The sequence below is a fragment of the Ceratosolen solmsi genome, unplaced genomic scaffold, assembly GCF_000503995.2.
Source record: "Ceratosolen solmsi marchali unplaced genomic scaffold, CerSol_1.0 scaffold19, whole genome shotgun sequence".
Taxonomy (NCBI): domain Eukaryota; kingdom Metazoa; phylum Arthropoda; class Insecta; order Hymenoptera; family Agaonidae; genus Ceratosolen; species Ceratosolen solmsi.
In genome coordinates this window covers 547,772-565,989 of record NW_011948443.1, presented here as the reverse complement: position 1 = coordinate 565,989, position 18,218 = coordinate 547,772, and the positions used below count along the sequence as shown (strand labels likewise).

General features: G+C 22.5%; 1 protein-coding gene across 1 annotated transcript; it reads left to right on the top strand.

The window, feature by feature from the left end:
* Positions 1–4,780: 4,780 nt before the first annotated feature.
* Positions 4,781–16,152, top strand: LOC105365962 (uncharacterized). The gene is made up of 14 exons (XM_011504261.1): positions 4,781–4,888; positions 4,982–5,094; positions 5,251–5,377; positions 5,458–5,698; positions 5,835–5,942; positions 6,281–6,359; positions 6,570–6,598; positions 7,060–7,277; positions 8,028–9,290; positions 9,662–9,672; positions 10,324–10,935; positions 11,645–11,833; positions 14,147–14,292; positions 15,868–16,152. Exons 1-14 carry the CDS (start codon positions 4,817–4,819, stop codon positions 15,987–15,989), a joined length of 3,330 nt encoding a protein of 1,109 aa, XP_011502563.1. The 5' UTR covers positions 4,781–4,816; the 3' UTR covers positions 15,990–16,152.
* The last annotated feature ends 2,066 nt before the right edge of the window (positions 16,153–18,218 follow it).

Below are 18,218 nucleotides of genomic sequence, written 5' to 3'. Positions count from 1 at the left end.
GTAAACATTCGATTCCGAGAATTATCGAATATTCCAAAGCCTTACTTTCAAATGTCTCAAAACACTCACGCACCGAAGCCATCCCAAGAAATACACGTTCAAACTAAAAACAGTCAAGGGCGCTGACTGCATTACGAGAAACTATACGGCTACAAGAAGCATAGTCTCAAGGTATTCCTTATAATCATTCGGTCGCCACACGTGCCTCCAGGAGTACGTGCATATTTCTGCTAATATTTGCAACATAAGCAGATGCCACAGTATAAGATTTCAGACCACACGCCACTTGTCATTGTATACGCTTTCAGGCTACACACTATTTTCACATTGTGTATGCTTACAGACTACATGCTATTCTTTCATTGTTACAATTACAACATTAGCAGACTTTACGTTATCTACACAAGAAAGAGCATACTCCTTACTAAGGAGCATGCATCATCCATTGTTGATACTTACAAAATCAGCAACCACATCATTGCGACAAGACAAAGTTTACACTCTTCTATGAGAAGTGAATACTGCTTATCATTAATGTAACTGTTAATAAACCATACGTTAATGAACTTTGCACATATTATACATTTCTACAACCCTTCCACTTCACACCTTCCCAAGCATCTTCTAGGGCGGGCGGCAAATCATTATAAAGCTATCGACATATTGGCAGCTCGAGCCAAGAAATCAAACAGTTTCGAACAAATTAATATTTTTGAAAATTACAATCCTCAATGTTAAATTAATGTTTTCTTGTTATTAATGCATTAGTTTAAATTTTTGTCGAAATCTAGAAAAGATTATGTTATATTCATTATATTAATAATATAAATAGAAAGTATAATATAAACTTGATATTCTTATCAAATTCCATTCACGTTTTTTTCATGTTCTACGTTGTAGCTCTTCGTCTAGCAATTAAATTTATTATTTTGGTATAGAAAATTAAATAACAGTATAAATTAAGAATAATTTATGTATTACTTTCTGTTATTTACTATATACTAAAATTTCAAATAACTAAAATTGCAACGTCAGACCTCCATCACAACTTGTTTATTGTCAGTTGACACGCAGCACTTCTATTAATTGATAGTGTATTTATTTATGTAATCTTTAATATATTATACTACCTAAGCAGTATTATATTTTGTATATAAAAATACATACATATATTTATAATCACTGTTGTTATAAAATTTATCCAATTTGCAGAAGATATATATTCAACAGCGCATGTAGTAGTAAGCAATGCAATGTGCTTGCTTAATGCGGAAAAATGTCCAAAGTTAAGTACGCAATTATCTAATTTAAGTGATATATAATTTGTACGACGGTAGACTGAAAAGATTACCTTTGGATAGACAAGAAGCTAAAGAATTAAGACACCTACAAGTAATATACGTCGATCTTTTAATTATAAAAGATACTTTTAAAAAGTGTGCTTTTAGAAATTTAAATTTCAGATTAAAATTTTTTTTGTATATGTTTAGGACTAAGTGTAGTCTGTACATTAGGTATTAGATAACATGTTAGAGCATCTCATTTTTGTTGATATATTTATCACTAGTTTTATGTTACTATTATTTTCATAAAGATGTAAGAACTATTGGTAGTGACATAGTATAGCTAAGTAGAATATAGTGATCTTTATTATTTTATTTTAATAAAGTAATTTTGTGACTGGTTTTCATTAATAAGATAATCTACCGACTATCCTGAAACTGCATTACATTTCTTTACACATACTTGATAATAAGAGTTACTTTTATTAACTTAAAATTTGATTTTATCCGATTTAAATTGATTTAATCGATTTAAAATATGATTTATAATTCAATGTAGATAATACAATATACATGGAAAACAGTTATTATTCAATATTTCAATTTTGTTTTATTCTTTTATCTACATAAATATATTTATACTTGATTGTGTAACTATATTGTGCAGTTTTATTCATATTTATCGAAATACATTCATCACTATTAATCATAATTTTAGGTTTACTAATCTATTTTCTGTTCATCATCTTTATTTAGAGCACTGCTTTCAATATGTAATTTATAAATAATCTTCATTTAAAGATTCTGATTTATGTTACTGAATCAACTCTTCTTTCTATATTTCAAACATTATCAATAATAAATTCTTTTGCTATTCTTTTATTATCATGTAGAATGTAAGGATAGCTCGTTTCTTCTTGCTGACGCTATTATATTAAATTATGCTTATGCCCTGTCTCTTTCTCTCTCTCTTTCTCTCTCTCTCTCTCTCTCTTTCTCTCTCTCTTTCTCTCTCTCTCTCTCTCTCTTTCTCTATCAATATTTTAATTTTTGGTTTACGCAAATTTTTTTTTGTTTTGATAATAGCATTGTAAACTTCAGTCGTTTAGTAAATATATATCGTTAACATACATCATTCTTAAATAATATTTCATAATGTGACTTAACGGACTTTGTGACATTAGATATTTACAATAAATTCAGAATCCTGTGTATTTTCTGAACATATCTGGCTTTTTTCCATATCCTTCTAGTATTCTTAGTATTCTTTATTGTATTATATCGACTAAGAATACCGGTCTATTTTTTATTTTTACTTTTTTCAACAATGCCAATAATCAAGCGTTTGTCATTCGTGATAGCTTGTTTAATGAACGATTGCAAATGATTTATCTGAATTTATTTTAATTTTATTGAAGATATGTACTAAATTTTTAAAGTATGACATCTACTAATTTTATGTTCCGTAAACTTAAATTAATTAAAAAATGTTCCGTAAACTGTTGAGAAATATTTGTATATAAGTTTCTTTTATGGGTTATTCACAAATTCAATTTGTTTCGGACCTTTTTCAATCAGTTTTTTTTTTGGATACAATATACTTAATTTATAATATCTATTTATAATCCATCTATTTTCATTTCGTGGTAATATTTCTAATAATAAGTAAAAATCTAATCTATGATATTACTACTAATTAATATATTGTATTAATTATTGACATTACATTGTATGATATATACGTTAATTTCCAAAGTGTTTCTGTATGTTTTAGAAAATTATTTTCTTGTTTGATATAGTAGTTTATTAATAATAATCTTACTAAAAACCATTCCAACTTCCGTTGTTTGATAGATAATTTATAATGAATAGTATTTGAATACGAGGAAAACGTACATTATAAGCATGCAGTAATGACATTTGTTACTATTGAGTATGTACAATTCTGAACCAATGATAAGTCTATCCAATATTTATAGCTATATTTATATCGAATCTATTAATGTGAAATCAAAGGTTTTTGAATTATATAATAATTGTTATATTAAGAATTATTGACATTTTATTATGATTTATAACATATTTACTATTAAATAATTATGATTGCAATTATTTAAAAGGTTGAATTATACGTAATGGATTGATGTTAATAAATAAACAGTAGTAAGTGAAAATAATTAAATTTTTATAATACTCATGTTTCTTTTATTATTTTGTATCACTATATATATATATATTATATAAGTGTAAAGAGCGGCGAAAGGGGGTGCATTTGAACGATAGTTAAAGTTAAAAAAGTTAAAATAGGAGATACTTACCTATCTATTGAGTACATTTTTAGTCAATCGGGTTAGTTTGAAAGTTAAGGTAAAGTAATTACAGATATACGTAATTATCGTTTTACATCAATTTTTTACGAATTTGTAAATGTGTTATTGTACGAAAATGACTTTTCAATCTTACATAATTATGAATGTACTCGCATTCCTATAATTAATAAAAGTAGTAGCCGAAATATTATAACGTAACAATGCCTGATCTATATACTATAATATATATATTTCTCTGGTGCACGCGTACGTGCATTCAATCGGTAACTAATGTGTGTTAACCTCCATTTTTATTGTTTTAAACACTGAAATATTGAACAAGACATTTAAAATAATTATTATTTATTGTTAATAACTTCAGTCAACTTTTTCAATATTTGTTGCATTAATTATTTTTCAAATATTCGTTGTTCAATAACTCCATTTTATCGATATATATATATTAATCTTTAATTTATAAATTGTATCAACGACATAACCTAAAAAATAACCACATGGTAACAACGTGTTTTCGAGTTTTTTTGCCATGATTGTTGTCACCTAAATAATTTTCGGATATTAAATATAATTGCTTTACTTTTCGATATTAATTTTTTTGTATATAGTTATTTCTTTTTAAGTTTAAAAGAGTTTTATTAGCATAAAATAATATACAGTACTTTTTATTCAATATGTTTCTCTGTGTATTCAAAGTTCCATATTGCTAAATAGTAATAAGATTAGTTGAATATATAAATAGACATATTTTTTAACTTGAAGTGTAAGTATGTCAATATCCAAAAATTATGTATAATAATTTGTATTAATTATTAAGTTATTCAATTAAAATTCCATAATAGGAAATAAACAATTTCTACAAAAAGAAAAAATTTTCACATTTAATAATTTGAATTATTTTACTGTATTTAAATAAATTATGTATAATATATAAATAAATATTTTAATTAATTTATATATATTAAATAAGAATGAAGTTAAATATTAAATAATTTATTTTTAATGCTCTACTGTATATTATATAAGTTAATTTGAATTCATTATAAAGTTGTGATAAAAATTTTTTATTAAAATAATAATTTTTATTGGATGATCGAGAACAATAAAATGTTATCTTCTATAAATATTTTATATAATAATTTTCTATTCAGTTCTGTTACTGAATTAGATTAAAAATTGAATCTATATTATTGGGGTATTTGTGACATGGAAACTGGATTTTTAAATTTTCATGATGAGGAACATATTTCAGATTTCTCATTATCTTTGGATCACCAAGTAATTATTTTTATTAAAAATAAATTATAATAAAAATAAAAATAATAAAAAGATAAAAATCTTAATGAAAAATATTAACTATTCTTAATTTAGCACAATCTACTGGGTGAATCACAAAGTTCATTAGTAAGAATGGTGGATGATTTTAATTATATAGAAAGTATAGGATTTGATACTGATGGTACATTGTGGGAAACTGAACAAGAGTAAGTAATAAATGATAATAATATTACTATTTTTAATTAATAAAAATATTTTGATTGTAACAAAGATAGTTTTCTAACTATGATTCAGTTTTAAGTGTCATTTTATGTTAAACTATAAATTCAACTACATTAAAAGAAATAATAACTTATGCACAGACTCAATGGTGATCTTGCAATATTACCTGTTTCTGGAGTTGCTGGAGTTATTCCAAAAATGGAAAATATCAAGGAAGACTTTGCAAAAGTACTCACTGATTGGCAAGAACATATTGGATATTTACAGGTTCACTATATTACGTTTAAATTTTGAAATAAATTTCATTGCACAGTTATTTACATAAATAAAACAATCAAATTTGATAGGCTTCTGAAATTGAAGAAGATATTGATATGGTCAATTTAGATATTGGAATAAATTCAAACTTAGTAAATAATGTTCTTGACAATACAATAAAATCTACTGAAAAAGTTACAAACAATATTTTAATGTATGAAGAACCTCCAAAACATTCAAATAACATAATTTGTAATTCTATTAAATACAATATCAATTGTTATAAAACTGCTCCTATGTCACTGCTAGACCAAAGTGAAAAAGAAATAGGTAAATGATTATAAATGATTTATATAATTTATTTTTTCATTCTTCATCAAAATACAATTGTTTCTATCATTAATAAAATGATTGATCGGTATTCAATATAGATATTCAAAGTGTTTATATTTTACTTTTTACAAAGATGTTGTAGGAATAGATTCAGTTGAAGATACAAAGTCCATGATTGAGTTTATGGATAGTAGAAGACAGCATGAAACTAATCAGTTTATACGTAATTCAAAAACTTTAGGTTTGTCTAAACATTATAAATTTTAATTTATGAATAATTTATAGTGTTTTTTTTATTTAAAACAATAGTTCATTTTGTTTTTGAATAGGTTTAATATTATTTATATAGAAGATATTCATTTTATATAGTTATAATATTTATTGAAATTACTTATTTGATTTAGTTGTATTTATGTTTATTAAATGTAAAATATTTAAATAATTTTTGGAATCATTTTTGTAATACGTTATTAAATATATATAATTTTATAATACATAAAGTTATATTATAATTGTATATAATGAAAAAATATTATTTAAAAATTGTTTCTATTCAAACATATTTATTTTATAATTCAGGTATAAATGGAATATCAAATAAACCAAAATCAATTGATATCATGGTAAAGGAGGGACCTTTAGACATTAAGCATGATACGTTTCCAGTTATTTCTTTACATTCAGATAATTCTAAATTTTCAAATAATAATAAAAAGAAACATTCTAAAAAGTATAAAGTAGAAATATTAGACAAAAAAAGTAAAAAAGCTATTCAAATATCTGATAAGACTTGTATAAAGAATTTACAAAAATCAAACAAAAATGATCAGATTAAAAAATTTATACAAGAAACTAGTAATTTTCAAAGTATTTCGTCAACATCTCCAAAAAAACCTGGTACATGTTTCATATAAAATTAAAAATAAAAACTATATTGTATTATACTATGTTAATATTTAACTATATTTTATTATATATGGATTTAATAATTATTGATATTTAAAAACTAAGCTTAAATATAAAATATGTTTTATGAAATTTTATAATAAACGTCTTAAAAAACATTCAAAATTATTACAATGGTTAAAACTCATAACTAATGAGAATTGATAAACATCAAGTAATATAGTACATTATTTTTAAATAATTTTATATTCATCTAGTGATCATATAGTTTAATACTTTTAGAAGTTTAAGTAAACATAAAATTCTTTGATATTTTAACTATAAAGAAATTTATAATATTAGTATTTTAATTAATTTAAATAGTAATGTAAATTCTTTTAATGCAGTTTCCTATTACATAGTTTTATATAATTTAAAATTTATTACATTATTGAAAATTTTATTTTATTTAGTATTGGAAGCTGGTGATGTCAAGAGCCTTTTAGAGCAATTTGAAGCTACTGAAGCCACCTCCATTTCTTCCCATGTACTAAAAGCTACTTCTAAGCCAATTGCTTCAAAATTTTCCATTAATAAATCCCAAGTATCTGTTGTAGAAAAATTCATTGATTCACAGAATTTGAAAGATATACAGAATTCTCTTCCCAAAGCACTTACTGATAGGATACAGGTAATTCCTTTTATCTGTTTATTATTTAAATAATTATATTTTAGATATTAATTAATGGATTTGATTCACTATTAGTTAAGTGAAAAAATACGTTTAACTCGTAAAATCTTTTTTATTTGTGATATTGAGTTAAAACTATTTTTTGTTAGAAAATATTATGTATATATATATATAGTTTACTATATTTTAAACAATGAAAAATTGATTAGTGATAACTAATAATTTGTTTCAAGGTCGTTTAAATATTTTTTAAGTATATTGGATACATTTTATTAATTTACCTAAATTAATGGATAAATTTTGTATGGGCATGCTAATTTATTTTGTATTATATATATTTATTATAGTGAAAAACTATATATTTTCCAATACATATTTTTTTTATGCTGTTGATATATATTCATCATAGAAATTAATAATAATTTATTGCAAAATATATTATATTAATAGAAAAATATTTAGTTATTGAAGATTGCTAAGCAATAAAGTGATAACTTATAAATAAATGTTAAATAAAGTGATAAGTAAATTTATTTAATTTAACTTTGTAATTAAATCTTTCTAAAATTGAGGAGAATTTTATATTAAAGTTAAACAGTTTTCATAGCCATATCAGAATACAATTTTTTGTTATAATTATTTACAAAAGTAGAATTAAAATTATGAGTTAATTTAAATCTATGTTTTATATATGTTGATCTATTTTCTGAAACCAAATAGAAAAAAGTGAAATTTGTGGTATTTTTTTAGATTACAGATAATTTGCACACCAATGGATATATTGACGAATTGGTTCAACTTGATCACGATTATTGTAGTAATTCCAATTTACTGCTTAGTAATTGCAGTGTTAGTTGTAACAAAAGGTCTGAATTTAAAGATGAATATATTAATAAACCAAGTGAAGATGAACAGTTCATTTTAATTAAAGAAAAGTTATGTAATCAAAATGATTTATGGAAGAAAAATACTGGTGAACATGCAAAATATGATAATCGTAAAGTTGCGGTTGCGGTTAGAACGATATGGATGGATACTAGTTCCAAAAAAAATACCGACTTTGAATTTATTAATAATACAAATAAAGAACAGCCGCTTTCATCTAACTCTACAAAATGTATATTGCAAGGGATGACAACCAAAGAATCAAGAAAATTAAATAAGACTTTATCCCAAGTTAGTCTATTAGACAAAAATAAAATATTAAATAAAACAAATATGACTTCATCAAAGCCCATTTACGAAATGAAGATTCAATCAGCTTTAGCTACAAGAATCCTTCAACTGCGAAAAGGTGTCCTTACTCAAACAAAATCAGTAGATACACCTAGACTTGTACAGATGGTGTCAGTACTTAAAAAACCACCAGCACTAACTATACCTCAAAATAAATTAAAAAGTAATTTAAAAAAATCAATTGTTACAACAACAAATAGCCTAAATGACCAGGTACGAAATATAATTATTGAGGATACAACAGATGTTCAATTGTTTAAAGATGAGAAAAAACCAGTTCGTAAGAAATTGAATCTTGCAGAGTATCGCAGTCGGCGTGAACATCTTAGTGATGGTAGCCGTACAAACTTTCTTGTACAACCCATGATTTTAGTATATATTCATCATGCATCAACAAATACAGAACCTATAAATGATAGTTTAGACAATATTGCATTGTCTGAGAGAGAGATTGTATCAGTACTTAAGTTAAAGTCAGAAGTAGAAGAACAGAGATTTAAACCAAAGCAACCTTCGAGAGATAGAGGTATACAAACCTCTGAGATGGTTTTTATTCTTTCTTTCGAAAAGAACGAAGATGGAAATCAAAACAGGAAACATGAATCAGATAAACAAGAACAAAAGCAACCAATAAGTAAGGGTATAACTGACGAAATTAATGTTGATAAAATTACGCTAATTAAAAAGGAATTCATTGCCAATATGTTGAAACATGAGAAAATAAAAAATATTCAAATTAACAATCAAAAAATCTTAAAGGATGATATTAAAATACTACATATTGACTTAATAAATAATGAACAGAAAGCTGCACAAACAAAGAGGTATGGTGAATATATGTTTCTATTAAAATCTTATCATTGGGCACTAAAAACCTATCTTTTGCTAAGACAAAAACCAAGCATTGATTGGTTTTTACATTTTTACAGCATATTTATGTTTACATAAGAAAAGATTGAGCATATTAATTACATGCTTGTTTTAAAAAAATAAATATATACTATAGTTTTATTATAAATATGAAAAAAAAGATGTATAATTGTTCTGTTTTATTTAAAAATATATATATTACATATATTTATGTACATTTATAAAATAATAACTTGTAAAAATAAGCTGAAATCTAAATGATGGACAAGATATGTCAGTCTAAAATTAGGTATTTTTGAACTGTCAATAAAAATTTTAATTCTTTTTAAAATTAAAACTTTTAAATTACTATTGATTATTATATCATATATTCTGAATTAAAAATAATATGAACAAAATATTTATCTATGAAACAATTTTGATTTAGATCAGTTTGAATATTAAATTGATATATTAATAATTTTGATACTATTGACACAAGCATTTTTTATATTTATTATAACAAAACTTTACGAATGATTTTATCATTACAACAATAACAATAATAATAATAATAATTAACTAATAATATTAGTGATAATAATTTAAATTAATATAAATATTTTTTTCATAAATCTTTAATTTTGTTTTTTTAAGTAAAATATTTATTTTAACAATTGAGTTTTATTGATACATGAAAATATACAATAAAAAATGACTAAAAATTTATACCTAGCTTTACTTTTATTGTATATGAATTTTAATATGAAATAAAAATGGTATGAATAGAAATACAAGTAATAATTATTCCAATTACGATAAAATAAATAAAATAAATTTAAATATTTATTCAAATACTTATACTTTTTGTTGCGAATAAATCAAAATATCTATTACTATTTAATGAAAGTACTGTTTTGCCAATTTGTTGACTTTTATTTCTTTCAAATTTTCTTATAAGATTAGGATACTTAACAATTCAATTAATTTGCAGTATAAATTGCATGCGAGACCAGAAACATCATACTTATAGACGGACACATATTCGTTCATGTTTCCGAAGTCGGAATCAAAATTCAAGTCGCGATTATACTAATCAAAGCTTGCGTCGGACAGCGAGCCAGAATCGTAGTTATGCTTACAGTCGTAGTCATAGTCGTAGTCATAGTGGTAGTCGCAGTTGTAATCGTAATCACAGTCATAATTTCAAACGAAGTGGAACGAAGAATGGTGATGAAGATTGCAATGATATTCGAAGCAAAAGCAGGAGTACCGATATATATATAAATAGATCGCGCGGTAGAAGTAAGTCTTGTGTAAGACATCATACAAGGCGACGAAGGATCAGTCACAGACGCAGTTCCGTTAGCTCGACTAGCAGTTGGTCATCACACTCCAGATCGCGTTCGAGATCAATTACAAGATCACGCTCAAGATCTTCAATGAGATGTAGGTTTTTATCAAGATCGATATCAAGATCGATATCAATATCGAGATCAAGATCGAGATCGAGATCGAGATCAAGAAGCTCCAGTTCGAGATCAAGGTCATCTAGATACTCCAATAGCTCGAGGTAATCAAAATTAAGTACTTTTGATAAATAAAGATCAACTTTTATTTAAAAGATAAACATTGAATATAACATTTTATTTGTATGTTTTATAAAACAAAAAAAAAGGAATTCAATTTTAATCTACTAAATTTTACCAAATAAACATACGCATACAAATACGAGTAAATTATTAGTGCACTAAATTAAATTAAAAATATAATTTTATAATAAATGATTTTTTAATTTTATATTATATACGGCTTTTGGAGTTTTTATAAAAATTTTATAAACAAATTAAAAATCTAATATGGTATTAAAAATAACATAGGTTTAATCCCCGTTCTGTTTTTGGGTGTTCTAAATGGTCGAAAAATAAAAGAAACAGGCGTGGATACAGACGAAATTTTAATAATCTCAGATAGGATTCATCGGGTTATAGTCATGGCTTCGGTAGTTGGAGGTAAATAAATTAGGTTTGAAGTTGCAATTAGGAACATATAATTAACTCCTTTTTGTCAGTGACTTGTTTATTGAGTACTTTTCAGATTTTTTTTTTACTTATTATTTTGTAAATAAAATTCAAATAAAATGTTACCTGATTTGCTGTCTGATAATATAGATTATTAGATTTAAATGTTTTTACGCAGCTTGTTTACTACATTTAGCAACACACATTAACATAACTGTTTAACTGCTTTTTTTAAATATAATTTTTATTTTTTACTATTAGATCTCCATTATCATTTTATAGACGCTCATATGATGAATGGTGTATTAAAGAAAAACAACGACAAGTAGAGGAGCGAAGAGTTATTTACGTCGGTCGATTGAAGGATGATATTACCAAAACAGAGTTACGAAAAAGATTTGAAACTTTCGGACCAGTTGTTAATATCAGTCTACACTTTCGGGAGCGAGGGTGAGTACTTTTAAAAATATTACAATTATGGTCAGTAAAATTAAATGTATCATAAAATCAGAACAAAACACAAAAAATCCAAACATTTATCATCATACAAAATAAATGAATAACTATTATATATTTTTATATGAAATAAAAATTATATGGATACTTAGATAAATACATTGTGTATTTTTATAATTTAAAATAATAAAAAACTGCGCAAAAAAATTGTATTTCATTTCATTGTAAAGTTATGAGTTAAACTGTTTGATTTTTTAGAAATTAATAAATTTATATTAATACAAAATATATTTATTGTTAAAAATTAAAAACGGTAATTAAAAAAAAAATATTTTTATTTGTAATTAATTTAAAAGTTTTTATTATTAAATGTGGTTATACATAATAACGATATTTTTTTATATGATGATAGATTGATACTGTACATCATAAATATTTGTTCTTGTAATATTTAATATAAACATTTAATTTAGTAAAATTTTAACGACTCTTAATAAAAGTTTTTAATAAACAATAATAATAGTATTGTATAATATTTTATTCTATATTCAAATGAAAAACTTTTAAAGTAGATTTTTTTAAATAATACATCACAACAAAGACAATAATAAAACTACTAAAATAGATTATATTTTTTAATTATAAAATTTTTAAATTATTCATTATAAATTTTAATTCGATTTGTTTTTAAAAAATTTTAAGTCTGCTAATCAATATTGTAATCCTCATCGTTCTATTAGCTCAAAGATCTCTTCAATAAGGAGTTAGTATAAGAATTAAACCTTTATTTATTTCATAACGTAAAAAATATAGCTTATCTTAAATGGTCGTAATTTCTTATTAGATTTTGATATACAACTATTCTAAGTTGTAAAATTATTATGAATATCGTTAAATTATTCAATTATAGTTATTTCTTATTGAAAACTATTCTCATAGTTTTAAGATAATAATTTCAAACTTGTGTTATTATTTTGAATAAAATCATCCTAATAGTATTTAAAAATTATATTAATTCATTAATTAATTATATTAATATATATATATATTTATATAATGAATTAAAATTTAACTAATTAATAAGTACATTAAATATCTTCAGCCTTTAAACAGTATGGATATTATGATCATTTAGTGTTACTTATGATATAATGTTGCTATAGTTTTATTAGTATTGTATCTAATATTAGTACTATTACGAATACATAATTCATAAAACAATATAGGATAAATCAATAAATTTTATAATGTGTTTTGAATTGCATCTTTTCTGAGCTCTTTATTCTACGTTTCGAACGTAAATATTTATTTTGGATATGATTTATATAGACACTATTAGACATGTATAGAAATTAGTTTATTACACAACAGCAATTACAAAAATAAGTTTATAATTAAAATACAATTATTACAGAAATTAAAACGATTCATACAGTGAGGTTCTCTCTATATGTATAGCAGAAAGTTATTGAAATCAGAGTATATAAACGCTAATGCTTTTACAGCTTTCTAGTTTTATATTTTGTTGCGAAATATAAAAGTATTAGTTTATAAAGTTGATATTTACATTATTTAATAATTGCAAATTAGGAAATGGTTAAATACAAGGTAATTAACAAAATATTTTAATCACATTTGCAAATTATTTTATTAGTGTTTAAGCATTTTATTATCAATTAAAAATTATTGATGAGAGTATAAAATATGTACATATTACTTAATATTTTTATATTATTTAAATATATTACTAAATTTCTGTAATTCACATTTTATAAATGAAGCTGCTTATGTATAGGTTCAATTAAAAAATAAAATTAATTTTAATTTTTGGAAAGCTTACTTCGAAGTTTTACAATAACTTAATCTAAATGAAGCATAAAAATTGCATTGATTTTAATAAATTTTCATATAAATAAATTTTTGTAGAAAATGTATTTAAAACAATACTTACATTTTTTTGTTTTCTTTATTAAACTTTTTTATGTAATGTAATAAAAAATAATAATAAATAATAATAATAAATTATTATGAAATCAAACATTCATTGGATTAAATGCATTAAAAGTGAAGTTCAATCACTGTCTGTCTTAAAATATCAAGCAAAAATGTATTAATATGAATACATATTCATACATATTCATACGCTCGCGCAACCGTCACATAAAATTATGGAAACAAATATTATTATAAAAATTCTATTACACTGAAACAAATTTTACTGAAATAGTGATTGAGCGGATTAAAATAGCGAAAAATTTACTTTTAATTAAATAAAATATAAATATATACATGAAATATTATTTTTAGGCATAACTATGGATTTGTAACGTTTGCGTATAAAAACGATGCTTACGAAGCAGTAGAGCATGGCAATGATGATCCATCACTACCTAGATATGATTTGTGTTTTGGTGGTCGCAGAGCATTTTGTAAAGTAAAATATGCTGATCTTGGTAAGTTGGTTTAGGAAATTCAATATCTGTTTTAAGCGATTTTTCCATTTCTATTATTTCAAATTTAATAAAAATTTGAACACTTATAAAAAATATATTATACTTTTAGACAATACTTTTTGACACGAAAATTCTAGTTTGTGCTATCCATATCTGTTAAACTATGAATGGAAATAAAAAAGCAGTGATTGTTAAAATAAATTTTTAAATTATTTATAAAATAAAAAGTATTAATTGATTCAACTTACTGTGTACTTTCATAGAAAATGTTGGTAATAATTAGTTAAAATTTTAATTAAGTTCAGTACAATCCGTTTTAATAACATTTGGGATTCTTTATAAAAATATTTTGATGAAAATCTGTTGACAATTTCTAATAGTTTGTATTTTTATCTCTAATGTGGTATTTTCTATTTATTTTCTTATTTATATATTTTTATTCATGATCAGATCTAGCTTATGATATTTATGGACTATAAAAAACATAATTACAACTTAGTCATATTGTGATATCCAATATTTTTATAATCTACATTATACTAATCTATCATAATATATATTAATATTTCTACGAATTTTAATAATGAATGTGGGATATTGTGCAAAATCGTTACATTAATTCTTTCATTATTTGTGTAGGTATATGTATGTGTGTATATATATATATATATATATATATATACAGTTTGAAAGTATTATTTATAAATTAACTCTATTTGTTACTAAATAATTTCTTGTAAAAAATTTAATTTTCTGTTGTTATCTAAAGTATCATTTACTAGTATTTTTCAATTATAACCATGAATTTCATGAAAATTTAACTATCGGAAATTTTCATTTTTATTTTACAGTGTACAGTTTTGATAAATATTTTATTTTTTACTATGACTTATACATCTTTTAAGCTGTATGATAAAAGACCTGAAATTCTATCATATTGGTCAATATTGAAAAATTATTTTTTGTTTTAAAAATATTTGGATGGATATTGTTTTCAATACTGTATTCATAAATATCAAATAAAGAAAATTAATTATATTCGAGATTCATATTAATAGTAACAAAATAAAAATTGTTTGTTTATTTTTAAAGTCAATTTAATTTAGATACACAATAAAAACATGTGAATTAAAATTATAATAACTAGATAATAGATAATCTTGTAAATATTAATAAACAATATCAATTTGTAAGTGATTTTCAATTAGGTACAATTTTTGTAAATTAAATTACATTTTATGCTATATTTATTCAAGCATATTATCTTTTAAATATTTATTTTGTTCAGGTCAAATTAATTAAATTTATTAATTAAAAATATTTTTAATCATTACTAATTTATTATATCGTAGCTTTTGTCAAAATATTTTTGTGATTATAATTATTTCAGTTTTGGTTAGAATTTGCCAAGTATCCAAATTTTGATTATTTAAATTCACTTAAATTGATTTTTATAATTTTATTAAAAAATAGGACTTGAAGTAATTATATATTATAGAGAATAAAGAATATTTTAATAAAAATATTAATATTAATATTAATTTATATTCATTAATCTTTAAATCGATCAACTAGATGGAGTGGCAAACAATTCACTTGGAGGAAATAAAGGTAGTATGTTTAAGCCTGAAGAAGAAAATACTTTCGACCTCTTACTAAAAGAAGCGCAGGCGAAATTACGTAAAAGGAAAGTGTGACATATGCATTATTTATTAATTATAAATATAATTCACTTTTTTATTTTATTGTTGCCATAGAGTTTTTTATAATTGAGATTCTATTGGCTATAACCTAAATGCATCCTGCTTACAAGAAAACTCGCAAATATTTTTAATTGATAAAAAAATGTATAAATACGTTATTCCAAATTTTCATTCATGAAGAAACATAGTACAGGAAAAAAATCTTTAAAGCCGAAAGTAGCAACGAAATACCGATTTTCATGCTATTGTGACTACCAATTAATTATTAAAATTATAATATTACTAATGTCAATACAGTCAACTGAATATAAATTATTTGCTTCATATGAGTATGAAACATAATAGAAATCATTTTTTTGGCAGGTAATTTAATATTGAAACAATTTAATAATATACATTTTAAAATTATTATCAAAATTGTCATCTTTTATTTATTTATTTCAAATAGCAAATATTTTCTTTTCTGAAAAATATTTTCGAGATGTAAAAAGTATCTATAAAATTACATTATTCTTTATTGTGCTTCAAATCAAATTGCACATTTGATGAGTTTTTATGAATGTAAAGAATGAAAATGTGATGTTATGGTATTTAACCAAAATAAATAAATACTCAAACAGAATTGATTATAGTTAATTGAAATTTTACAAATAATGTTTATTTAGCTAATTTTCCATGATTTATTTTTAGTTTTATAATTTATAAAAATATTTTTAAATGTTATTAAGAATCTAATTAAAACATGTGGGTGAGAATTTAAATTATTTTACAAACACGTATCTATTAAATATCAAACGAATAATTATTTATATTGTTGACAAGCTTTTTTATAAACTGAAAATGTAAACTATGTACAGGTTTTAGAAGTTTCAAATAATTTATTTGCCGATCTTATATATTATATATATTTATATATAATATTAACGATTAATTTGTATATATTTTTCATTTTGTGAACTTAAAGCATATTTTGTCAAAGATTCCTGGTTTAATTATTTTATAAAATATATTTTGATTTGAATTTTTATTTAATTGTAAATATAGAATATTTATAATACGACTTATTATAAGTTGAACAAAACATAAATTATTGTACATTGTTTTAAAATAAAATATTTTGTTATAAATATATATATATTTTACAAACAAATTGTTTTAAAAATTTCAAATATTCAATAATTTAAAGAAAAAGTATTTTTATTACTATTTATCTTAGCAATAGTAGTAAATATATTTTATATTTATGATAATTGGTGCTTACTTAAAATATTTATTATTGTAAAAAATATTTAAATAAATCATTTTACAATAAATAATTAATACATAAGAATTAATTGCCAAAATTATTTACCATTTTTGACAAATATGTTTTCAGGGATGCATTTTAACAATAGCTCAAGTAAATTTTTCCTTAAAGTTTAATAAAAGTTGAAAATAAAATGTATACTTTTAATAAAGATATTTATTTTTATGATATTTTGCTAACTGTATTGTTTTAATTCATACATTTTATATATAATTTATCAATTAATATAATAAAATTTTCAAAATTATTATTTGAGGCTTACTTTAAATGCATAAGAATTATGCCTCAACTATATTTTTATAAAATTGATTTAAGTGTACTGTCATACAAAGTGTAGATGTAGTTATGAAACTATAATATGCATATTTAACGATTAACCAATACTTTCTATTAATCTCTTATACCAAATTTGGAAGTTGTTAATAAAGCAGCTAATAATATATTTAATGAGAGTTATATTAAATTATTATATTATTTTTGTAGATAATACATTAATCGGCTTGTATGAAGTAATGACTAATTTTTATAAAGTTGTGGTACCACAAATGTAATTATACTTATAATAGTAGGAAAAATACATATTAATATATTCAGTTTAATACAATATTTCAATTTCTTCTTATTAATATTTTTAACTTTTGTAAATTTGTAAACAAAAATTTCAATCGATATGCGTTTTATGTAAAACTTTGATGAATGAATAAATTTTAAACGAAAATTGTTTGATTAAATTTTTCAGAGCTTTAGAATATATCATTTATATCGATTTTAATATCTTAGTATTATTTATTTGATATATAATTTAAAGTGAAAAATAATTAAATATTTTATAAAAATACGGTTCAAATTGTGCTTCACAATTCAATAGTCAATTTTAGATAATATAATTTTTATATAAATTTCAAGGCACCTGTTTA